Source organism: Numenius arquata, chromosome 3 (assembly GCF_964106895.1).
Source record: "Numenius arquata chromosome 3, bNumArq3.hap1.1, whole genome shotgun sequence".
NCBI lineage: Eukaryota > Metazoa > Chordata > Aves > Charadriiformes > Scolopacidae > Numenius > Numenius arquata.
The window spans coordinates 12,350,211-12,372,309 of record NC_133578.1 but is presented as its reverse complement, the minus strand read 5'-3'; the positions used below and the strand labels follow the sequence as shown (position 1 = coordinate 12,372,309).

General features: G+C 38.9%; 1 protein-coding gene across 2 annotated transcripts in view; it reads right to left on the bottom strand.

Annotated features, from left to right (window-relative positions):
• The window catches only part of MYLK (myosin light chain kinase), a 218,319-nt gene that overhangs the window by 39,958 nt on the left and 156,262 nt on the right, over nt 1-22,099 (bottom strand). Inside the window, exons 19-22 of one of the 2 annotated variants that reach the window (XM_074145668.1) lie at nt 21,078-21,080; nt 10,031-10,081; nt 8,280-8,407; nt 4,782-4,935 (exon numbers count right to left, since the gene is read on the bottom strand). In XM_074145668.1, the coding sequence (XP_074001769.1) occupies nt 4,782-4,935; nt 8,280-8,407; nt 10,031-10,081; nt 21,078-21,080 (336 nt within the window). The remainder of the gene's footprint in view (nt 1-4,781; nt 4,936-8,279; nt 8,408-10,030; nt 10,082-21,077; nt 21,081-22,099) is intronic. The other variant, XM_074145670.1, reaches the window with a different exon arrangement.

Here is a 22,099-nt window from a genome sequence, read left to right as displayed (position 1 = left end):
TTTAGCCAGTATGCAAACCGAGTTCCTTTTTCAAAAGTTGTTATAGATTGGGGTATTCCTGTCACACAGCTAAAATGCTCAGAACCAGAAATTTAATAAATTTACCCCTATACATCTAATTAATGGCATGAAAGGTATGAGAATATTTCTTGTTATCACTGTAGAGTGAGGCCTCTACTTTGCCTAAATCAGTCCTGTCTTGCACTAAACTCATCAGTGGCTCATTTTATATAGCTTGGCAACAGAAGTCCACTTTAATCTGACACAGGGTCTGTGGTAAATCATTAGCTCAGTCCCACATAAGGCCATTTTGGTTTTGGAGCAGAAACACGTTGCAAAATCTCCCTAGAGAGATCACTCAGCTAATGAAATTGCTTTTTAAAGAGAGCTAATCATAACAATAGAGAAAAGCTCACATGGGCATTTTGGGACCAATCTGCCCTTTAAAAGAAGATATTGCTTGACTTGGATGTCTCACTTCTACTGCAGGTCTCCCAGTATTATTAGTGCTTGTACAGACAAAGTTACACAATGAATCAATGCGTGGTGAGCGTGGCGAGTAGGTCTCAGAAGGTGAACATCCCCCTGTACTTGGCACTGGTGAGGCCCCACCTCGAGTACTGTGTCCAGTTTTGGGCCCCTTACCACAAAAAAAACATTGAGATGCTGGAGCGGGTCCAGAGAAGGGCAACGAAGCTGGTGAGGAGTCTGGAGAACAAGTCTTATGAGGAGAGGCTGAGGGAGCTGGGGTTGTTCAGCCTGGAGAAAAGGAGGCTGAGGGGGAGGGGTCGGTCTCTTCTCCCAAGTCACAGGTATAAGACAAGAGGAAATGGCCTCAAGTTGCGCCAGGGGAGGTTCAGATTGGATATTAGGAAAATTTTTACACTGAAAGGGTTATTAAGCATTGGAACAGTCTGCCCAGGGAATGGTTGAGGCACCATCCCTGGAGGTATTCAAAAGATGGGTTGACATAGTGCTTAGTGACATGGTTTAGTGATTATTTTTTTTTAGCAGAGTTAGGTTGATGGTTGGACTAGATGATCTTAGAGGTCCCTTCCAACCTAGACAATTCTATGGTTCTAATGTGAAACTCAAGACCCCGTCCTTGTATCCCAGTGCTGTGTACTCATCACCACACTGCAATGCCTATCAATTACAATGTGTCCTCTAACTTGACTACTTATCTGTGCATCTGGTGTGTGGACTGCAAACAGCTCGTACTGGAAGCTGAGTGTAATGGACATTTTATTCATTGATATTCATTAAAATCGCAAAGGAAAAAAAAAGCCCTCAGAATAAAGTTGGTTTCTTTCACGACTGCTCCAAACTGCGTGTTGGATCATATACTATTCAAACTCTTTAAGTGTCGGAACCCCTGCTCGGTTCAGTTAAGTCTGCAGTTGAAGTCTGAGCCTGACAGTGTGAACAGTTAAATTTAAGACTTTAGGAGCCAAATTCAAAGGAACACAGGGTAGATTTTTTTCCCCTGAAAATCATTATTAAAAATCATTTATAATAATCATACCCAGCTATAGTTTACCGTCTAGGACTCAGGGTTTAAATCATAGCAGGATCATTTCTGATTTGAATCCTGGCAGAGTCCTTTGTCTTCTGGTTGGAGAAAAGTCAATAATGTTATCTTTTGTGAAGAAAGGTCTTTGACAACGGAAAACATAAAACCAAGATCTTAAATAGCCTTAGCAAGGCCTTTAGACATTCTGCTTAAAGCAGGATCAGGTATAAGGTCAGACCAGATTGTTCAGATGCTTATCCAGTCTGAACTTGAATACCTCCAAGGATGGAGACTGCACAACTTTTCTGGGACACCTGCTCCCCGTTACATGTCCATGTGTTACAGTCCAAATTTAATCTGGGAAATGCTTATTGGAGTCTTTCATGTGAGAAGCTTGCCCATCAGCATGAAGACTTTGTTGCTGAAGACATGGTTGTAAGGAGATTTTATTTCCTTATTTATTTCATTTTATATTTTAACAAATGCCTTTGATTCGCTAAAATTCAGAACAGACAAGCCTGTTAGCTACCTCTTTGAGAAGCTCTAGGTTGGCTCAGACACACTCCTCCAGAGAGCAGATGTTCTCTATTTGTAGTTTCCCTCAATACATTCAAGACTTGGTTGTGGACTGTGGTCAGTCAGCAGCATTTTGAGCACACAGCATACACATAGATGTGCATTTTATTTGTAAACTCATAGGGAGACAGCTCACACAGAGTTCAGAGCCTTGTTATACATAGCTGAGGCAAACAGAGCTGATCTCTAGCACTGGGGCTTACTCCACAAATGCTTGTTCTTAATATGGGGTCAGGGCAGGGAGGGCAAGTTTCTTCCCAGTAGTTTGGATGGAGCACAGAGAATGGACAAGTGGGGATTTAAGACTAAACATGAGCTTTGGTAGAGTAAGAGGTCTCATATTTTACTTATTTAGAGAAGTACTGTTTCCCTATTTTGATTGGAGTAGATTTTTGGGAAAATTACCTTCCAACTTCCACAAACATTTAACACCTTTGGAGGTGCAATCAGGGTGAAGGATGTTATCTCAGTAGTGAGATTCTAACCCATTTGCTAGAAGGAAGACGTTTTTGCTCCCTTTCCACACATTTTTGAGTACCAGATGGCAGAATCTGGCCTTAAAATGCATGTGTAGCAAACTAGGAATCCTGAGGCTTTGTCATGCCTTTGGCAGTGCTGACATCAGCGAAGATGAAGAGCTCACTCTTCAGTGCCAAGCTCACTGAAGAGCTTGGCAATTTTACAAGAGGGAATTTATTCTTTTCAGTTGGAAACAGATAGCTTGCCATCAGCCAAAATGAATGGCAAACTCCGTCACATTGTAAGGATTCTTCACCCAACTGTCCCAAAAGCATCTCTGGGAATCCCACTGTTCTCTGGCACATTTCTTATGGAAGAGCAAAGCAGGATGCTGAGATGTAGCTTTATAAGGTTATAGAATTCAAAGACTTTCAAACCAATTAACTCCAAAGGATATAAACCAGTGACTTATATAATAATGAGTCAAGGCTCACACCATGACAAGATAATAGGAATTATTGGCCTAGTTCAGCTAAAAAAAATCCATCTTCCCCAATAACCTGCTACAGTTAGCAGCCTGCAGCAGAGAGGAAAAAAAGGAAATATAACGAGCAATTAATCTCCTGCCATTCTTCTAGCTGTTAATCAGCTGTGTTGGGCCTTTGGAGCCAAAAGCTGTACCCAGAACAATGTATATGATGATTATTTGAAGACCAATTTTTCATGGTGTTTATTTTTGACCTAGCTGTACTTCTGACCTGCACAACCCACCGTTGGAAGAGGTAGTACAATTTATATATGCATCATGTGAAAAATACTTATTCTATTTTCTTCTATTCTTGAATTCTCTGGCATGTTGCTGGAATCTACTTGATATTTATACTCATTCATTCAGTTATCTCTTAACTCCAACAAAAGCCACAGATTAGATGAAAGGAATTCATTTTAATAATCAGAAGGCCTCTACTGACAATATGCACAGCAGTACGCAACTGAGGGACACTTACTTTTTAGCTGTGGATATTGGACTTGAAGGTGTAATTCTACTCATTAAATGCTGTATGTTGGAATCAATTTCCAGTCCAATTTGGGTTAACGGTATTTTGCCATTTATTTCATTGGAGTCCGATTTTCATCTTTGGCCTTATACCTGCATCTCTCTACTTGCTCCCTAGCCCACGTATCTGTTAGGTCAGCAGAGCCAACGCAGGCTTGAGTGTGTGATTAGGATGCAGCCTTGCTGGTTGAACTAGAATTTGTCCAAATGCCTGGGCAAGCTCTGCCCTCCCCTGCCTTGTATCAAAACCCCTCCGCAGGCCATAGATAACAGAGCCTAGAAACATACCTATCCCACAGAATAATGTTTTAATCATATCACCCCCTTTGCTTGTAGAACTCCCCTAGATTTCCCTGGAAACCATTTGCTGTGTATCCACACCAAGGTGGGTTCATTAGCCCTTTCAGAGCCAGATGTCACAGCTGTAGATGTTGTCTGGTACTCAAGCTAACTGGTCGAGATCCAGGCTGCAGTTTTATCTGCAAACACACTGCAACTGTCTACTGGTCTACAACTATTTACAGCTGTCCACAGCCTGCTACAATGAACTTGATGGCCTGAATGTATCATCTGTCAAAGCTGTTTGAAGCTTTAAAATATATGTATGTAAAAGCCCGTATACAAAGGGCTCCATATTAAAAATAGACTGCCTTTATTCACTGCTTTCTGTCACTATAAAACAGTAGACAATGGTAGGAATTTTGATTAGATGAATAAAAACTTCCTTCCCCAAGCAATGGGATGTTTTCAAATTTGCAGTCTAATAGAAACCACTTCAATCCTTCCTGAACTCACAGTTTTAAAATGTGCAGTCTAGCAAATATCTGGATGCTGCAAACATTAAATGGGAAAAAGAAGTGGTATCTAACCAAAAAATGGAGGCTTGAGTTGTTTTTCTCATTTTTTTTTTTTTTTAGAGTGAGGTATTTTGTACCTGCATCTGTAATTAGTAATTTTTCAAAATAAAACACAGTATAGCCCTACTGAACTTCCTTATAGTCCTTATCACAATGCCACTGTCCAGTCCAGATATTTTTTAAAGTACTAGATTTTCATTTCAGTCTTTTAACTTATCTGATTACTTTATTTAATTTTTTGCGTGTTATCATGTATAAAGCAAATGTAGAGTGCTATCTGAAGAATGAGTATATATCTAAAACACTATTATGGACTTACCAACAACTGTAAGGTTGACTTGTGCTTGTCTGCTGCCAAGTTTGTTCTCTACAACGAGGGTGTAACATCCACAGTGTTCCTGCTTTGTTGATGATATTGTGAGCTTGCTGCTGTTTTCAGCATTCTCAATTTTAATATATTCATTTTCTTCAATCTGCCAAATTCAAAAGAAAAAAAATTAAAGATTTTATGCGATAAATTTCTTCATATCTGCAAGAACTCAAATTACAATACATGGCTATCATTTTGAGTGTTATCTGTGGATAACTCTATTACAGCAGTGAATATGCGCAGCTGGTAAAGAGTGTAATCAACACAAAACATCTACAAATACAATGGAACATTATAATGGCATCAGTCCTGCAAAGGCAACGGGAAGCATTGGTGTTGCTGGGACTCCACTGAGGAAGAAGACTTCCACTTTCTAACTTCTCTTTGACAGGCTGAAAGTGCAAACTGTGTAATTGGCAAAAGAACAAAGTTTGGTCTCACATATCTCACGGAGACCACAGTGGAACAAGGGTTTAGCTCTAAATTCCCTAATTCATTTGCCATTCGCCTTTAGAGGCCCAATGTGCAAGTTACCCATAGCTGTGACTTTTACCCTCTTGTCTTAACCAGCCTTATTCTGTTCTTTCACATAAATCAGAGTAACAGTTTCATGGGTTTGAACAATTTATGGTGATGTTGCCGGAAATGGAAATGTAATGCTACAGCTGTGCAGAGAGACATAAAAAGCACAAATTTAGTTTTCCTATAGCATTTTTATTTTCTGGAGAAGCAAAAATCAAAATCTCAGCTGAATACCATAGACATATGATGAACTAGTTTTTAATTGAAGCAAAGCTATCACAGCATAAATGGCCAAGGAGATTGGTAATACAGATTTTAATCTGTATTAGCTTGAGACATGACAAATTATTTAAAAACCTCATAATGCTACACTGCAATTATGAAGCTGTACACTGTGTTCTTATGAAACAAACAACATAATGTCAATGCCCTTCTTCCTCCCGCCACTTCCTTCTTAGATAAGTGACTCTTCCAACTCATTCTCAGAATTTCATTAAAATGAAGGCTATTTAGTTTGCCTTATCTTGTCTCATATACTCAGAGAACAAGAAATTACAAGGCTAAGAGCAGGACTTGCCCTGCTTTCTCTTCAACTGAGATAGAACACATGCATCGCTATATGCCCAAAAGTGACCCGAGAAAGATGCTCCTCCAGTAACTCGAACAGAAAGTTAGCAAATGGGACTACGTAAGATTACAGTTTAAATTATACTGAAAGTTGTTCCTCCCTGCCCCCATACTTTGTTCTTCTGAGATTCTACGCTGGCTTCTATGTTTTGCTTCACTACAATTAGTCAAAGGGTAACAGTAATAAAAAAATCAGTCTAGTAGAACTAGATCTGTGTTATGCAGGGAAAGCCGTGAAAGGATGTTCAGTAACTTGCAATGGTTGTGGGGAACAGGAAGTTGGATCCCTGTGTTCCCAAAAGAAAGTCATTGGTCATAGTTAAGAAGCTTCAACAACTGGCAATGTTAAATGATGAATTTTGTTCCTCAACTAACAAAGAGGCTTTTGAAGGCTTTCTCCTTTTTAGCTAAGCACAGTTCCAGCATCCCTCCACTACACTGCCATCATGTACAACAGCATGGGTCACAACTTTCTGACATTCACTCTCTCCAAGCAAAAGATCATTGTCCAGAATATACCTGTGAGAGGCCACTGTGGCTCCCTTGAACCTGAGGGAATGTGAGGAAGGAACATGGAGAGGACAAGTCCCTCCTGCACACTGCAGCATACAGTGGCAGGGCTGAAATCACAACTCACCACTTACTGGATCTACTCAAATAACTACTACAAATAGCCCCCAGGAAAATTGTAAGAACACGCTGGTGATTTTCACTTTTCAGACTTGGAATGGAATAGAGTTGAAATCAACCACATTTATAGAAGATGAAGAAATCCAAGAATAAAACAATGTGTGGTAAGTATAACTGAAAAAGAAAGCAAAATAATGGTGCAGCACAGTATATAGTAACTGCCTCCCCATTTAATAAATTAATGCCCTCACTTGTCCTCCTACAGTGTTTATTAACTTTCCTGAAGTTTTTTTTTCTCATGCATCTGCCATCATCAGCCATTTAAAAATTTGTGTCATTTTAAAGTATGATTTTGCAAACACTTAGATTGTGAATAACTAAAGAAGAAAGTATAAAGATGGAAAAAAATCACATTTTACAAAGGAAAAAAAGGTGTAGATTATGGATCTGGTATGGGTATTACGAACTGCTGGTCTCTGTTATCAAATAGATTTTGTATATAAAAATGGCCTTGAAATCTATGTAAATAGGATTGTTGTATTCAACAATGAACTCAGAATTTTCACTTCTGAGGGGCACATTTTACCCACGTGTTAAGACAGAGCTCAGCAAAACAAGACACTGAATGCCACTGCAGCTTCTGAGACTATTTTTTAGAAATGAATAGGCTGCTTTTTAACTCCGGTCTTGAAACTAAAGAATTTCAAGAAAACACAAGAGTTCATGAAAAAAAACATTCTTTCCCCTAAAGTAAGAGGTTATTTGGGGTTAACAAAGATGGACACCGGAATACCCTTTGCACTAACAAACTGTTTTGAATTCTTTCAATTAAATGCTGGCACATCTGGATTTAAAGTCTAAACTTTCTTGTACGAGATGTTTTTTATTCATGTTCTATAGAGAACATAATGAGTTCAGAATTAAATAAACAGTATAGCAGCTACACTACATATTTATATTTGCTTGATCCTAACACGGCACATCATCTTCCAGTTAGTACTTGCATATTGTGGTTTTATTTAAAGTGGTTTTATTAAAGCAACTATCTTTAGAAACTGCCCTGATGGATACATGTAATATAGTTCAAGGAAATTAATTCAAATAGAAGGAACTTTAAACCTAGGGGGTGAGGGCACTCACGGCAGCATAATTGCTGCACGGTGTCATTTGTGTTGTAAGACATTTCACTCAAGCTTATTACATGGCATTTTGCTCCTCTGACATAACTTTAGACCAAGCATCAATGAAGAAGAGGTTATTTTTGAAGGAGAGGAACATTCCTGTGACAGATACTTTTCAGATACCTGTATCTTTCAAGTGACCTATCCTTTAATTACATGTTCTAGGGCTTTTTTCAAAGGAACAGTCATTTGTTATAGGAGGGGACAAGCAGCAACGGGTTTAAACTTTGGCAAGAAAGATTTGGGTTTGGAATTAGGAAAAAAATTCTAACTCCATGGATATTTAAGCACTGCAATAGGTTGCTAATGGAGGCTGTGAAATGTTCATCATTGCAACATTTTCAGCAGAGGTGAGGAAAACATCTGACAGGAATGACATGGACTTTGCCAGTTCCTGGAGAAGGGAGATGGACAAGATGGGTCATTGGAGTTCCTTTCCAGCTCTACTTTTTCAATGATTGTTAAAACAGACCACAAAACAATTTACCTGCTTACGAAATTTCATCCAGGTGCAAGTTATGGGTGCTGTTCCTACCACCTTGGCAAACAGTTCCACTGATTCACCCGCACGGACTTTTCTGTCTTCTGGGAACTGAGTAATCTGAGGAGGAGCAGCTGATGGCAAAAAAAAAAAATAAAATCTCTCTTCAGGTGACTATACTTTCTATTTTTCTTAAAATTCAAAACATACATCTCTGAGTTCAACAGTTTCAGAGCAGCATTTGAAATCCAGATTACCAGTTATCTGTTGGTTGCAATGAAACAATTCTGTGGACATTGTTAATTCTACTGTAGTGAAGCAACAACAACCATCTATCCATCAGAATTGGTCATGCAAGACCAGGGTACAGAAATCCAAAGAGTGAAAGTGTTAATACCTACCACCGATTCCAAATACACAGCTTGTGAAATTTTATGTTGGGTTTTTCAGAAAAACATCTTTTTTCTTTTGCGCTTTGTATTTTTGAAGAATGGCTCCAGCTAACTTCATATCAATTTGCGTGGGCTGAGGGGTCTGCAAACCTGTTCCGTAATGTCATCAACAACATTCAGAAAATTTAAGACTGAACACCTGCCTATGAAGATTCTGGCTTCAGTAGCCAGGCAAATATCATGTGGGACATCTATTAGAAAGATAAGAAAGGAAATCAACATCTTTCTCCATCACACTGATTTTCCCGTGAACAATGACAGATCCTTTTGGTTGTGTATTACAGTGCTTCTTTTAAATCTTGCAGTCCCATTCATACTCCTCCATGTCTGGATCAGGTATTTCTCCTCCTCTTCCGTCTCACTGCCTGAGCATCAATAGATGGCAGAACATCTCTTTTGCTAATAATGCTACTTCCTGACCCTGGGTTGTGATGCGGAGTGTGCCAGACCCCTGGTAGCTGCTAGGGACAGATGCCAGAGATATCACAGCCCAGACAACTCCAGGGTGAAACTTGCTCTGTTTGCTTTACAGGAGCAAAACAGTAAAAGGCATTCTTTAACATTAGAATGACCTCACTGCCAAATGTAACATTCCTGTTGAAAGCACAGGGCTACTGGGCATGAAAAAAAGTGTTTTTTTTTTTTTCTTTTCAATGGAATTAAAACAAAGTGGGTATTTTTTTTTTCCCATTAGACTTGTTCTCTGAAAAGTGTTTTTGTTTTGAAATATCTGAAGGAAACTGAGGGACATATCTGGCAAAGCAAACAGCTTGAACAGTTTAAAAGTCTGAAAAAGTTTTAAGACACTGAAAGCAGGTTCCTATAAGGGATCATTCTGGGTAACATTAAATATAGACGGCTTTTCCTAGGAGAGCGCAAACACATGAACGGGTTACCATAATGCCAGTTATGAGGAAATGTTGAATCTATCAACTTCTCTGTGGTAGCTACTCATGCAGAGGTGGCATTCTGTGATACATAGAAAAATCTCTTTCACTGAAGGCTAAGGTGTGTTATTACAACACTACTGCTGGCGTTGGGTAGGATCTTGCTATAGTTTATTAGATAGTAACTTTTTTGCATGCTCATAATTTAAGGCTTAGCACAATGTAACCTTATGAACGAGTTTGAAAAATGGACTTGGCTTTCCAGTTTTCTCCTCGTAGAACTTCATGCTCACTGTTTAATCACATATGCAAGAAAATCAAATAGGCAAACAGCTGTCCTTAGAAATGTGGTGTCTGTTCTTTAAAACTGTATTGGTTTATTATTTATTCCTACAGGATGGCACATGCAACAAATTACCTGCTTTTGGAGGAGTCTTTGGAGCTGGTTTCTTCTTCACTGTTGCTTCACCTAGTTAAAAAACATAGAAAAGAAAGAAGTTAATTCAAAGGTGAGATCTAGAAGGTACCAGCCTAACTGCAAAGTTTACATCCATAGCAATGCTTTGTTGGCAATTGAAAATCTAATGTGTTCTTTCAGCATATTAAACTCAAGAATTAAAAATACTTTTTAAAAACACTTTTGTTATCCTGATTGATCTTCAGAATATTCACAGTTGAAGCTGGAACTTTTAAAGGAATCAAAACAATCTGCTACACATCTCCCATATTCTGTCATACTCCATTCCTTATGGCAGGTTAACTGGGGTGAAAACACCAAGCCAAGATCAATCTCACGCTGAATTTCTACTCAGAGTTCCAGCATAATCAAAGCTGAATGAGGTCAGTTAAAAGTAGGGTAGTTAATAACCACATAGTGCTTCTTAAACCACTTGTGAGCTAGCAAAGAAACAGCAATACACAGGCAGTAAACACTAGTATCACCCCTCTGCTTCATCCTCTTCCCTAGGCAGGGACAAAAGAAAGGGTCAAAACAGAATTTATAGCCTGGGCACATAAATATTGGGAAGACAATGTTCTACATATTGTGAATGGTAGGTAGAAAGTAAGTAGAGAAGACAAGTAGGTAGAGAATGACCATTAACTATTTTTCATAAAACAAGAACAAGGGGCCACCCAATTAAATTAACAGGCAGCAGGCATAAAAGAAACAAAAGAAGGATTTTTAAATATAGCATGCATAAGCTAGGTTCACAGACAAGTAATGTTTTGCAAGACAAAAACATTAAGAGGTTCAAAAGGACAAATTCATAGGAGTTAGTCTAGTGGTGGCCATTAAATGTTACAGTCTGGATGCCTTCAAACCACTGAATTCCAGAAGTAGAGGGGTTCATTCTTTTTAGAGCACTCTCTTTTTATCTGCTATCCTAAGCATCCTTGTCAGAGGATGGCCTCTGCTGTGAAAGGACATTTCTTATTTTCTTATGCTCAAGTAGGCAGCTTGATTGAAGCAGCCTGGCTTTCAAGATATTACTGCCTCCAACGGAGGCAGTATCTGCTAAGTGCTTTTGAATATCTGGCAGCATATACACAGGTGCCTAGTGATAGCCATAACAGTCTCAAAAGGTTTGAATTTTTCGGTTCATTGTTTACTTAAGTTATTTCAAAGTAGCAAGACACTGAGCAGCAAAAAAAAAATCCTCAAAAATCCACCAAACCAATAGTCTTTTATTTTAACCCCCTTTGCTACAGCTAACTACAAGCTGTGCCTGATACCCAGGGAACACATCACCTGATGCCCCATGAATAAGGACCCATGAGTTGTGAACTCACTATGGAAGTCTAACATTATAGCTCACAAGCAACAGACGACTGTGAAGATTGATTTTAAGTTTTAGAGCCACTGGAGATAGTAACTGATGTGCTAAAGGTTGTTAAAAGACTGAATGTTTTAACAGTAAGTGACAGCAAATATATTTCCAGCTCCTCATTCCTGCCCAAGCTGCGTGAGCAACAGGTGGTGTTTTCAAAGCAGCTTTCCTACTTGTCATTGTATGGTCACACCCTGAGCTGAAACTCTCCCTTCTTTCAGGCTATAGTCACAGTTATGTGGATGAAACTATGTATATGACCAGGTGCCAGCTGGTAGGGCTGTAGAGACTGGCCTATCATCTGCTGTTAAACATCCCTATTAATGGAAGTAATCGATTAATTATTCATTAGATGCATAATACCATGCAAACTAACTCAGTTATATGATTTCAAAACATGTAAATATTTGTGTCTGTGTGTGTCTGTGTGCTGTATTTGACATTGGATTCTCTGCTCTTCTCCAGACTCAGAATGAAATAGCTGTTGGGTATCTCACAGAATCTCCTCAGACCTATAATGTTTTTTAATAGAAGCTAAAGCAATGACATGAATTTGATTACTTCCACACTGATATGAACAAAGAGCACCAACGATGAGGAAAAGCATCATTTGTCAAGTGCCATCTTGGGTTGCAGATACTATTGCTGTTTTTCAGAAATGTCACTGCTGACAAGTAGGAGGAAAAGCAAATTCCCTAAGCCCAGCATGATTTTCACTCAGCTTTCACCTCTTGGCCTACATTGTGTATTTGTTGCAGTACCTTAGTTAATGAGCAAGGTGCTGGTGGAGTCATCACACTCTCCAAATGTTTGTGTTTCATTCATTCATATCCATTCCTAATATCTCAAGATTTTTTTTTTCCTCCTGACCAACAATGTTATTCTCTGCCTTTGCAGATTACATGCACAGAACGGATATCTATTTACTCAGATACCCCTCTCACTTTTCTCTGTCTGCTATCAGACATTCTCAGTTCATTATGGAAGGCACCTCAATAACATAATTTGTTCATTCACAACTACAGTCAGTGACACTCAATTCATCACTGTTAAAGAACAATGTTTCTATACAGGCTAGGATGTATAATGAACCACCAGGTATTACATTTACCCTGTAAGTGGAATAACTGCATGGTGTCCCTCCAAGCCCTGGAATAACTAAGGGCTATGCTTAAGGCAGTTTAAAAGGCTCTTAATAAAATGAAGATTTCCATAACAGTAAAGCAAAGAACATGAATGCATCACCTCATTCAGCTAGGGTACTGTTTTTCATATGCAAGCATAAAATTTTAAATTTTTACTTTTATCCACCAGGACATTACATTCACTTAACTGAGGACATATAGACTGTCACTGGACTTCATCAAACCATGCAGATTGCCAAGGGTTGCTGGAAGGTCTGGCCGAATATCCTGTTTTGCAGACACAAATAGCCCTGAGCAGAAATGAAAGGCAAGGGCAGCGTGGAAGGGGAAAAGTACAAGGATGTGTCTCTGAAGCTGACTTCTTTGGCTAACAGCGTACACTCCACTGTTCTTAGATCTTCTTTAGGAACACCAGCTCATCTCATGCATCTTTTTCGAACACAACTTTTGTTTCAGAAGCTGCTGGAGACAGTTAGTGAAAAAAAATCTAATAAGATTACCCAAAGTTGACAAGGTCAAATGATTGTTTTCATTAAAATATCTGAGCCTCTTGGAAATGTTAGTTCAAGTCTGCCTCTGCTGCTTTTTTAAAAAAGACAGTTTGTCTCTCTTTTGTTATTTACATTGAAACAGGCTGAAACTGAAAACCAGCTTGGAAGAAAAAGGACATAATATTCCCTCCTTAAATGAATCTGCCTTCTAGAAACAACTTAATGTAAACATTACAAGGCTGGTATTTACATAACTTTATAGGCAGGTTTGCCTCTTAGAGAGCATGTGTCTGGGGGGGAGATGGACACGGACATAAACTAAAAAAGGGAAAGATCCCATACGGGCTGATAGCTGTGGGACTTTTGGTTGTGCTGTTCTTTGCCCTGATGTTGAATTCGTGAGAGCAGATATGTTCAGAAGCCTCCGTCTTTCTTTTTTGTTTCCCTTTTTTGGAATTTTACTAAAAATAGGCATAGCCCTCCCCTGAAATGGCTCTCTGCACAACTTGCTTTCATAAAGCATGAAATAAAACTCTTACAGTCTGAAAAAAAAATCAATACTCAAGATAGCATTTCCAACCAGTCCATAATTCCTACTGTCTTCCTTGAGGGACATGCCTAAAATTATATGCATGTCTTCTATAGAGATGGATTTCAGCACTTGGTAAACAAGTACAGTAAATACCTAACACCGTTAACATAATGAGCAAGATGTTTCCCTGCTTCTGTCTGCTTGTGGAATAGCCTCTTTTAGCTCAGGATAGGAGAAGGGCTAATGACATACTCTAATCCTATTGTCACATAGGAAACCATTTTATCCTCATGCAAAACTTCTCAAGATTTCATCTTCTGAGAGGAACTAAATTGGGTTTTTTTCAGCGTTTCATTTAAGAGAAACTGGAAAAAGAAGTCATGTGTGTAATGTGTCAGATATCATGGTAACAAGAATATTTATATAGGAGATGGAAAATCTAGATTCAAGTCTCTTCTCCTTCTTCCCCATCTCACTCGAATGCTTCAGACGTGTGGGATGTGACATTATGAAGATGTCACACATGTAAATGAATCACGGTGTAACCTCCTTCAGACCCTTCTGGGGATAGACATCAGGGACTCAGTCAAAGGTGACTGCTGTCTGTAAAGCTTCACTACTCACTGCTATGCTGGAAGAAATGGAGTGTCTGACACCTAGAACTACAGAAAAAATAAAACACTTGGCCTTGTGGTCAAGGCAATGAATTATTCAGTTCCATCCTTGCTTCTGTCACAGACTTCCTTGATGGTAAAAAACTTATTACCGGTATTACTTAGCATAGACAAGATGAAATAGGAGAAAGGTGATGGTTACAACTGTAGTAGAAAAAGACAACACATCATTACTTATCAATTTATTCATACATTCATGAACCTATGCTAATCGCTACAGAGGAAAATGACAGTGACAGTGCACAAGCACCAGTAGCCTGAACACTTCATCAAGGTTTGAAAGCTTAAACAGTTCTGCTTCATTGCTTCTCAAAGAGTAAATTCCTCATACTGTTTCCAAATAACTGTTTATTATCTAAATACAATAAAATAGAAAACAACTCTGGCTTAAATTTGATGACAGGCAGAAATTAGAAAACTAAATGCCATACAAGTCAGTTATTTTAGTTTGCGTGTTTCGGAACAGTTTTTAATAGCTTTCTTTTTTTTTTTTTTTTTTCATTAAAAACAACTGTCATTTTGTTGCAACATCCCATATTTAGTTTCTAAATCATGCAGAGATTGTCCTTTAATTGAAAAAAATGCAGCCTCCTCCTTTTCAAAATAAAAATCAAAATCCAGGAAATACTCACTCTTGCATTCCAGTCAAGAGAGAGCTAGCATATACTAGCACACTCAGAGCTTCAATAATACTACATAGTACGCTGAAAGTAACTCAGTATTTTAAAACAGCTTAGCTGGAGGAAGAAACAATTCCATAGCAGTTTTGTAGCACAGTGCTTGAGCAATTCCTGCACTTAAAGCGAATCTCAGCAGTGCAGTATCAAATAGAGCTGACAAACAACCCAGATCATGTGAACTCCACTACAAGCTCTGGTGGGAGTAAGACAACAATGTTAATTTCTTAAATATAGACTTAATTTTCATATTTCTCATGTCCTGTGAGAACAGCTACAATTAGATGCTAAAATGCTGTGCCCAAGTGTGTAGGAACAGCAATCCAAACTAGGTTATTAGCTTGCTACCCAGCCTATTAAGTAGGCAAATACTGTCAGGTCATTCAGAGGTTCGGGAGCTCCAAATGATTTCAGTGGGAACAGCTAGGTGTTATCTGCTTTTGCACACTAATTAAGCCAATGAATTTAGGTTCCTGTTTTATAGAGAAGAAACTTTGGTCAACGCTTCTATTCCATGCCTCAGATTTGCAATTTGCAGTCAATGACTTAACCGGGAATAAACGGTGCGTGGCACCTCTTCAGTTCCAGGCCACGTTGCAAAAACTGAATTCATTTTTCTCTGCGTGAGACAGTCAATAAACATTTCTGTCTTCTTCTGTCAACATAGAGCTATGTAGGATGGACCTTATGAAAAACACATGGAAAATACTGTTCTGTGCCAACATTAACTCAGAAAATGTCAGTATGGTGTGAACTGTAAAGTAACCTGGCAGAGATTCAAAATGCATACCTGGCATTAGCTAAACAGCACTTACTGGGCACCGAGGAGAAGTGATTTACACAAAAAATTAGTGTTTCTCCATTGCACTCTCTATACGTACAGTAACTGAATTTTCATTTCATCTGTGAAGGCAAAGAACCTTCAGACTCGCCAAGTTAAATCTTACATTGCCATTTTAATTCAGCTGGTTTGGTTGCCCTTGGACCTCAGTCCTGAGGAATGAAGTCAGCACCTTTCGTTATTCAGAATTTCAGAGAAATCATACCTAGGTCTTAAAAATAGCTCATGGCAATTTTATTTACATATAGTAAAAGAGGACGTTTCAGCTTCTCTTAAAAAAAAAGATTAAATTTTTTTCCTATGACCTGATCATTTACTTCCTTAATAATTGAGCTCTTCCCTTAGAAAGTGGCAAGTTTTATACTGAGGACAAAACAATCTGACATAAAAGGAAGATTTTGAAATATTTTATATTCATCCAAACCATGTTTCTTATTATATTGATAGAATAGAAATAAAGAAAAACCTTGAAGTGTTTACTGATTTAATTATGTATTATCTAGACTTAACACATCAAATTTAATGTTTTAATGACATTTTCTTAAATGGTGCATGTTGACTTGAATTCTCTGACAAGATTGCTATTGAAAAGTAAATAACAGAACTGCGTGCTAATTACTTGGCCACCGATTCATAATTTTTCCATGGTAATTAAAATGCTTAGAATCCCACCCACTATGGAAAAGAATATATAAAATGATAAGGAGTCCTGTCTGACATCTTTACATTTGTGGCATGCTGCTCAGCCTTGCATTCACGTACTAATAATGTTGAGAAATCAGATCTGGGAAGATAACAGTGCAGCCTTCCAGAGGATTTGATCTGGACACTGTCAGCGATGACATTTTATTAACAACTATCCGCAAGAGAATGCATCGTTACTTAACCAAAAATGTGTTCGACAGGAAATCAAACAGATTTTATATAGTAGCATATATAAAAGATTTATATCAGCAAGATACCAAATACTGCTAAGTAATGTGTTTTGGGCCCCTTCACTTGAAGGTGTGCGGAGGAAGTTGTTTTCTTTGATGTAACTTCATTTTTATCTGAGAGGAAGAACTTATATTTGTGCAATCAAACTGCTCTGCGTCACCTCTTCAATGTATGTGGGCTTGATATGAGAGCAGTGGGTTTAACAAGTGTATTACTCAGACAAGGGAATCCGGGATATCCTGTTAGGTTTTCATACATCTGATTATGACAGGTGATAGTTGCCACTTCTTAATATTTACTGGAAGTGGTGCCCTACAAAAAACAGCGGGCCTTTCTTTCCAAACACTTTAATCCAATGCTTAGATTTTGGAGGGGTACCTTCTAAAGCACTAAAGCCAATTCTTTTCTCAGCAATGATTGGGATAAAGTTTCTTCCTACTATAGTAAAGTTATGTCGCTCTGCTCAGCCCTGGTGAAGTTTAAGAAATAGCATCTAACTGTTGTAACATGCCTCTCCGCAAGCACATCTTGAAAAAAAAAACAACCCTTTGAAAAAAAAAAGAATCTGTCTTTTGGAAAACTCATGTTTTATGTAAATATTTGGGATGTGTTTTGGATGTGGCGTTCAAGCTGCTCACAAGACTGAGGATCAAGAAAGTTGGGTTCTAGGCCTGCAAATGATTGTGTGATCTTGGGCTAGTTGCTCAAGCTATGATTTACTGCTGTTTTGGTCCTCAGCGTAACACACATTAAGGAAGACAAAATTTTAGGAAGTGTGGAGTAGTAAAAGATCTTTTAAAAAAGAGTTGATTTATTTATAAACCATCAAATCCTTATTTACTAGTAAAAATCTCAAGCAGGACTTTGATTTTTTTTCCACAGTCTGTTTAATAAGGACTGAAGATTTTGCAGGTGGCCTTGGTAATTTAAATATGAAATTGCCTTTAATCCTAATTTGAAGTAACTTCTCATTTCAATGGGACTTGGGTGTCCAAATCCCTTTACAGCAGATGCTTTCAAAGCTCCCTAGAGAAATGTTCAAGTGGTGAGAATTTTTAGCTTTGTACTTCTGCTGCATGGTTATGCCAAACTAGAAGACCCTTATATTACCCACTGATTGTTCTGGCATAGCACAGGGTATGCAGTATGATAAATAATGAAAGGTTCCAATTTTCCACTGCCTCTTCTAGTCTTTTATATCTGTGCAGATGGAATGTAACACTTTATTATTCTAACTCAGTAGCATTTCACATCCACCTAGCAAAGACACAACTGACAAAGCCTAACTCAGTACAGTCAGTGAAGAATGAATCGATTGCAACATTAAAAAAAGAGGTGGCCTTCCTCAATTCTTCCTTAGGGTTGATTTCACTCAGATTCAAACCTGGATCTGTTTGTTATTCTCAGAAACATTATTACTATTTATCATTACAGAGTTGCATTCTGCAGGGTCATAACTATCGCTAAATTCTAGTGAGAGAATATTAATTGTAAGCAAAAAGAAATACATTGTAAATTTCCTAATTTGCTAGCATGGGAGCAATCTTTCTGCACATAAACACTGCAAGCATCCATTCAGAGATGCCTTCATAGATGTTTTTCTGAAAATAACTGCTTATTTTAAACCAGAACCTAGTATATATTGCATTTCAAAAGAGGTAATGCCCAAAATTTTACTTACTACTGGATTTCTGTAGCTCACAAACCCCAAGTTTCCAGTAATAAAATAACGTTGTCAGAATGAGTAATCAAAAGACCCTGGTCAGCAACTGTTCTCACAGCAAGACAAATTCTACAGGTTAACATACTGACAGCATTCATTGTCTTTCACAAAAAGAAATTTATTGATCTTTGCTTTCAGGAACCAAAAGTTAATGACTTTCCTGTAGGTATCTAACTAGAGCAGAAAACAAAGATCATTTCTGAAGGGAGAAAAAGTTGACATAGCTGTTAACCATGAAATTTGACTTGCGCTTTCTTACAGAAAATGGAAAATATGAATTTTTTTCCCATGAGACATGTTTCTAAAAATCACAGGGAGTATATAGCTTCTGTACCCCACACAGTGTATACTCCTGTGACTGTATTCACTATTCAAAATTCAGAACTTATTCAGTGGGATTATTAGGAATTTTTGTTCTCTATTTCTTCAATACCATCCTTAGACTGTACTTGCCATTAAGTCTGTTGGTATGTGGCAACAAAGACTAGAAGAGACCAGAGTAAAAATTTGTCTCCTTGTTAGATTGTGACAACTTACTTCACAGTCATTCTTTATTAACCACCTTTTTGAGAGAAATACAGTAAAGATTCACAAATATCTGACTTGTTAAGCCCATTCTCCTTCAGGTAAGGACCTTTAAAATCTCTACATCTGAAAGGGTTTTCAGTTTCAGTTTAAACTGTGAAGTCTACTGTATCACTTTTGTATATTTTGCCCCTGACAAACGTACAAATATAACACTAATTTCAAGCAGGCAAATACCCACAGTCCTCTGAGACTGAGATGTTAAAAACCACCTGTGGAATTTCTGCAGCCAAATCCTTTTAAAATTAAATATGTATTTTTCCAAAGTTTTCCAAAAGCTGTTCCAAAGCCCAGCTTCCTAACACTGTGTCTGGTTACCTTGGTGTTTTCAGAGTAACAGGAAAGATGTTTTAAAGGTATTTTGAAAAAAGAGCTTATGAGAAGTTCAAGAACTTTAAACAGATATAATATGCCATTGGAGAATCTTAAGAAAACTATTCACCATTATTTCAACCTTCTTTTCCCAATCACTTCTGAATCCAGACTTGCTAGCTTCTGTTTTGCTCCCTATATTCAATTTCCACTAAAATCAACGGCAAGACAAGCAGTGATTTCAGCAGGATGTGGATCAGATCACATATCTGCATATTTAGATTTAGTTCCCAACTCACACTTTCTCCTGGGAAAGCTGCAATAGATAACACTGCTGGGGGGATCAGAAATGTATGTGTTTGTGTGCATAGAAAACACTATTCAAAACACTATTTTGTGGAGCTTTAAATGGCTTTAAAACGTTATTTTCTATTGATGTTCAAGAACAAAATGATTTTTCTTAATTGCTGTTATTTACAGCATTTGAAGCTCAGGTACAGAGGTGGAGCATGTCGGTGTGACCCTTCCCACACCCCCAAACGACTGGCTGGAGGGAAAGTTGCAATGCTCAGCCAGAAACTCAGAAAGAGCTGCAGCCCAGGACATAGCTCTATGCAAGTCAACAGTTCCAGAAGCACAATCATTACTAGTGATCATCAGTCAGTACAAAACTGCACTGCGTCCTGCTGCAGATGCTCCATGCTGGAAAATCAGATTATAGTTTCTATAGTTTCTTTCTTTTCTTTTTTTTTTTTTTTTTTCTTTGAGAGAGAGAGATGAAATATTTAATGTTTCCATTAGAACCATGTCTTTACATCTTTTTTAGGAACTCACATAATGGATATCTTAGATAAACAACTTTCAAACTCCAGTGTTTGATTTAAGAGACGTTTGTATCCCATGGACACTTAATTTCAAAAGTAGTAGTGGTATTAGGAATTTCTAAAATGACATTACTGTGCTGCCTTTACCGTTAAGTTTCCTTAATCAAATTCATGTATGGAGAGTAAAAAACATGGAAATTTCTAGCTGATTTGCTATTTCAGAAAGCGTTAAAAGCAAGCAAAGTATATGTGAGAAACTGGACGTGAGAACTCCTGGACCAGTTGGACCGCGACCTTACAGCATTTAGGCTTAAAACAAAATTTAAGGCTGAGATCCTCAACAACTTTTTTGCCTCAGTCTTCACTGGCAAGAGCTCTAACCACACCGCCCAAGTCACAGAAGGCAAAGGCAGAGACTGGGAGAATGAGGAACCACCTACTGTAGGAGACGACCAGGTTTGAGACCATCTAAGGAACCTGAAGGTGCACAAGTCCATGGGACCTCATGAGATTCATCCTCAGGTCCCGAGGGAAACGGTGGATGAAGTTGCTAAGCCACTATCCATTATATTTGAGAAGTCATGGCAGTCTGGTGAAGTTTCCACTGACCGGAAAAGGGGAAGAGTAACCACCATTTTTAAAAAGGGAAAAAAGGAAGACCCGAGGAACTACAGGACTCACATCTGTGCCCAGCAAGGTCATGGATCAGTTACTCCTGGAAACTGTACTAAGGCACATGGAAAATAAGGAAGTGACCAGTGACAGCCAACATGGCTTCACTAGGGCAAATTATGCCTGCCAAATTTGGTGGCCTTCTACAATGGCATTACAGCGTTGGTGGATAAGGGAAAAGCAACTGACGTAATCTACCTGGATTTCTGCAAAGCATTTGACACTGCCTTGCACAAAATCCTTGTCTCTAAATTGGAGAGACAGATTTGACGGATGGACCACTCAGTGGATAAGGAACTGGCTGGATGGCTGCACTCAAGAGGGTTGCAGTCAATGGATCAATGTCCAAGTGGAAACCAGTGACGAGTGGCATTCCTCAGGGGCTGGGACTGGGACCAGTGCTGTTTAACAGCTTTGTTGGCAACACAGACAGTGGGATTGAGCGCAGCCTCAGCAAGTTTGCCAACAACACCGAGCTGTGTGGTGTGGCCAACATGCTGGATGGGAAGAGATGCCACCCAGCATGGAACCATCCAGGGACCTGGACAAGCTTGAGAGGTGGGCCCATGCGAACCTCGTGAAGTTCAACAAGGCCAAATGCAAGGTCCTACATGTGGGTTGGGGCAATCCCAAGCAAAAACAGAGGCTGGGTGGAGAATGTCTTGAGAGCAGCCCTGAGGAGAAGGACTTGGGAGTATTGGTTGATGAGAAGCTCAACATCAGCCGGCAATGTGTGCTCGCAGCACAGAAAGCCAACTGCATCCTGGGCTGCATCAAAAGAAGTGTGGCCAGCAGGCCAAGGGAGGTAATTCTGCCCTTCTACTCCACTTTCATGAGATGTGACCTGGAGTACTGCATCCAGTGTTGGAGCCCCCAACATAAGACGTACATGGACCCGCTGGAACAAGTCCAGAGGAGGGCCATGAAGATGGGGCTAGATGGGGCTAGATGGGGCTTTGAGCAACCTGGCCTAGTGGGAGGTGTCCCTGCCCATGGCAGGGGGTTGGAACTCAATGATCTTTAAGGTCCCTTCCAATTCAAACCATTCTATGATTCTATAAGAAATGTAAAATTCACCAAACAATTCCCCATGGTCATGAAAAAAGGATAGGTTATGCTACAGGACATTTCAGTCAAGATACCTTGCCTACCAATGGCACCAAGACAGTATGTTGTCTACACAGGACACAACATAACTTGAAGCAAACTGCTTGAGAATTTCTGTGCTCTTTGGGAGGCAGCCAAA